General features: G+C 53.4%; 1 protein-coding gene across 1 annotated transcript in view; it reads right to left on the bottom strand.

Moving 5' to 3' along the window:
• TNRC6C (trinucleotide repeat containing 6C) overlaps positions 1–1,298 on the bottom strand; it is a 49,920-nt gene that overhangs the window by 7,290 nt on the left and 41,332 nt on the right. Inside the window, 2 exon segments of the mRNA XM_015559244.1 lie at positions 181–324; positions 738–929. Coding sequence (XP_015414730.1) covers positions 181–324; positions 738–929 — 336 coding nt within the window.

Below are 1,298 nucleotides of genomic sequence, written 5' to 3'. Positions count from 1 at the left end.
TATAGGGGTTGACGTCCTGGATGGTGGTGTTGATGGTCGGCCCAGTGGGGACACTTCCAGGCGTGACGTCAGGGTCGTTCTCGGGATCTATGTTCTGAAGTCCTTTCCACGGAACTCCGGGATGAAATTCTGGAAATTCAAGCAAAACCCCCCCGCCCCGCCCCCAGCGCAGGCCCTCACCGCCGCTCTTGAGGAGGTAGCGGTTGACGTCCTGGATGGTGGTGTTGATGGTCGGCCCAGTGGGGACACTTCCAGGCGTGACGTCAGGGTCGTTCTCGGGATCTATGTTCTGAAGTCCTTTCCACGGAACTCCGGGATGAAATTCTGGAAAGTTTCAAGCAAAATGAAGATCAAAACATGAGTATTAGGTACCTTCACACTGCTTCACGGTAATTTATGGGAATTTTAATAGTTTGCTAATTAAATCAAAGGGACCATTTTAGACTTCCCTTCAGTAACTCATCAATCCCCTGAAGGGGCGGGAAGCAGCGGGACAGCCCACATTAACCCGCTCAGCTGTGAGCTAGCCCGATGATGGTCGGATGGAATCCAGGGCCACAGCCGTCGCTCTCACTGAACTAAGGGGCCACTGGGCCACTGAACCGCGGCCACACCGCCTACCCCCCACGCTGACCGGACCCAGGCTTTCCAGTGAACAAGCCCAGGCTATGGGGCTAAGTGCTCCCCTGGGCAGAGTGCAGGCTGACCTGCGGCTACAGGATGTCGCCCGCTCTTACCTGGGGGCCAGTTGATGCTGGAGCCATTTGAGATTTTGTCACTGTCTGATTTGGCACGTGACCAGCTATGGGGGACAGCTACTGGAGGACTGGCTGGTGACTCGCTGTTCTGGATTAAATCGTACCGGCCATAGGAGTCGTCAATGGAGGACTTAGCTGGAGGCCCAATGCTCAGACCTCCAGGGATAGCACCTGCGGGCACAGCAGGAGAGAGTGAACAGGGGCCCGGCCTCCTGCCAGGCACCTGTCTTGTCCTCCCAGGGCTGTGAGCTCGGCTGGCCCCCTTCTCTGCGAGGGAGTGACCTGGTCCTTGGAAGACAAACTCCTCAGGAACTGCACCAGTCTGTCTAGTCCAGTGGTTCTCAACCTTCCTCATGCCGCGACCCTTTAATACAGCTCATGTTGTGGTGACCCCCAACCATAACATTATTTTCGTGGCTACTTCATAACTGTAATGTTGCTGTTATGAATCGTAATGTAAATATCTGATATGCAGGATGTATTTTCATTGTTGCAAATTGAACATAATTAAAGCATAGTGATTAATCACAAAAATATGTA

Source organism: Myotis davidii, unplaced genomic scaffold (genome assembly GCF_000327345.1).
Source record: "Myotis davidii unplaced genomic scaffold, ASM32734v1 scaffold274, whole genome shotgun sequence".
Lineage (NCBI taxonomy): Eukaryota > Metazoa > Chordata > Mammalia > Chiroptera > Vespertilionidae > Myotis > Myotis davidii.
The sequence above is the reverse complement of the archived record's forward strand: the minus strand, read 5'-3'. Positions and strand labels throughout refer to the sequence as shown.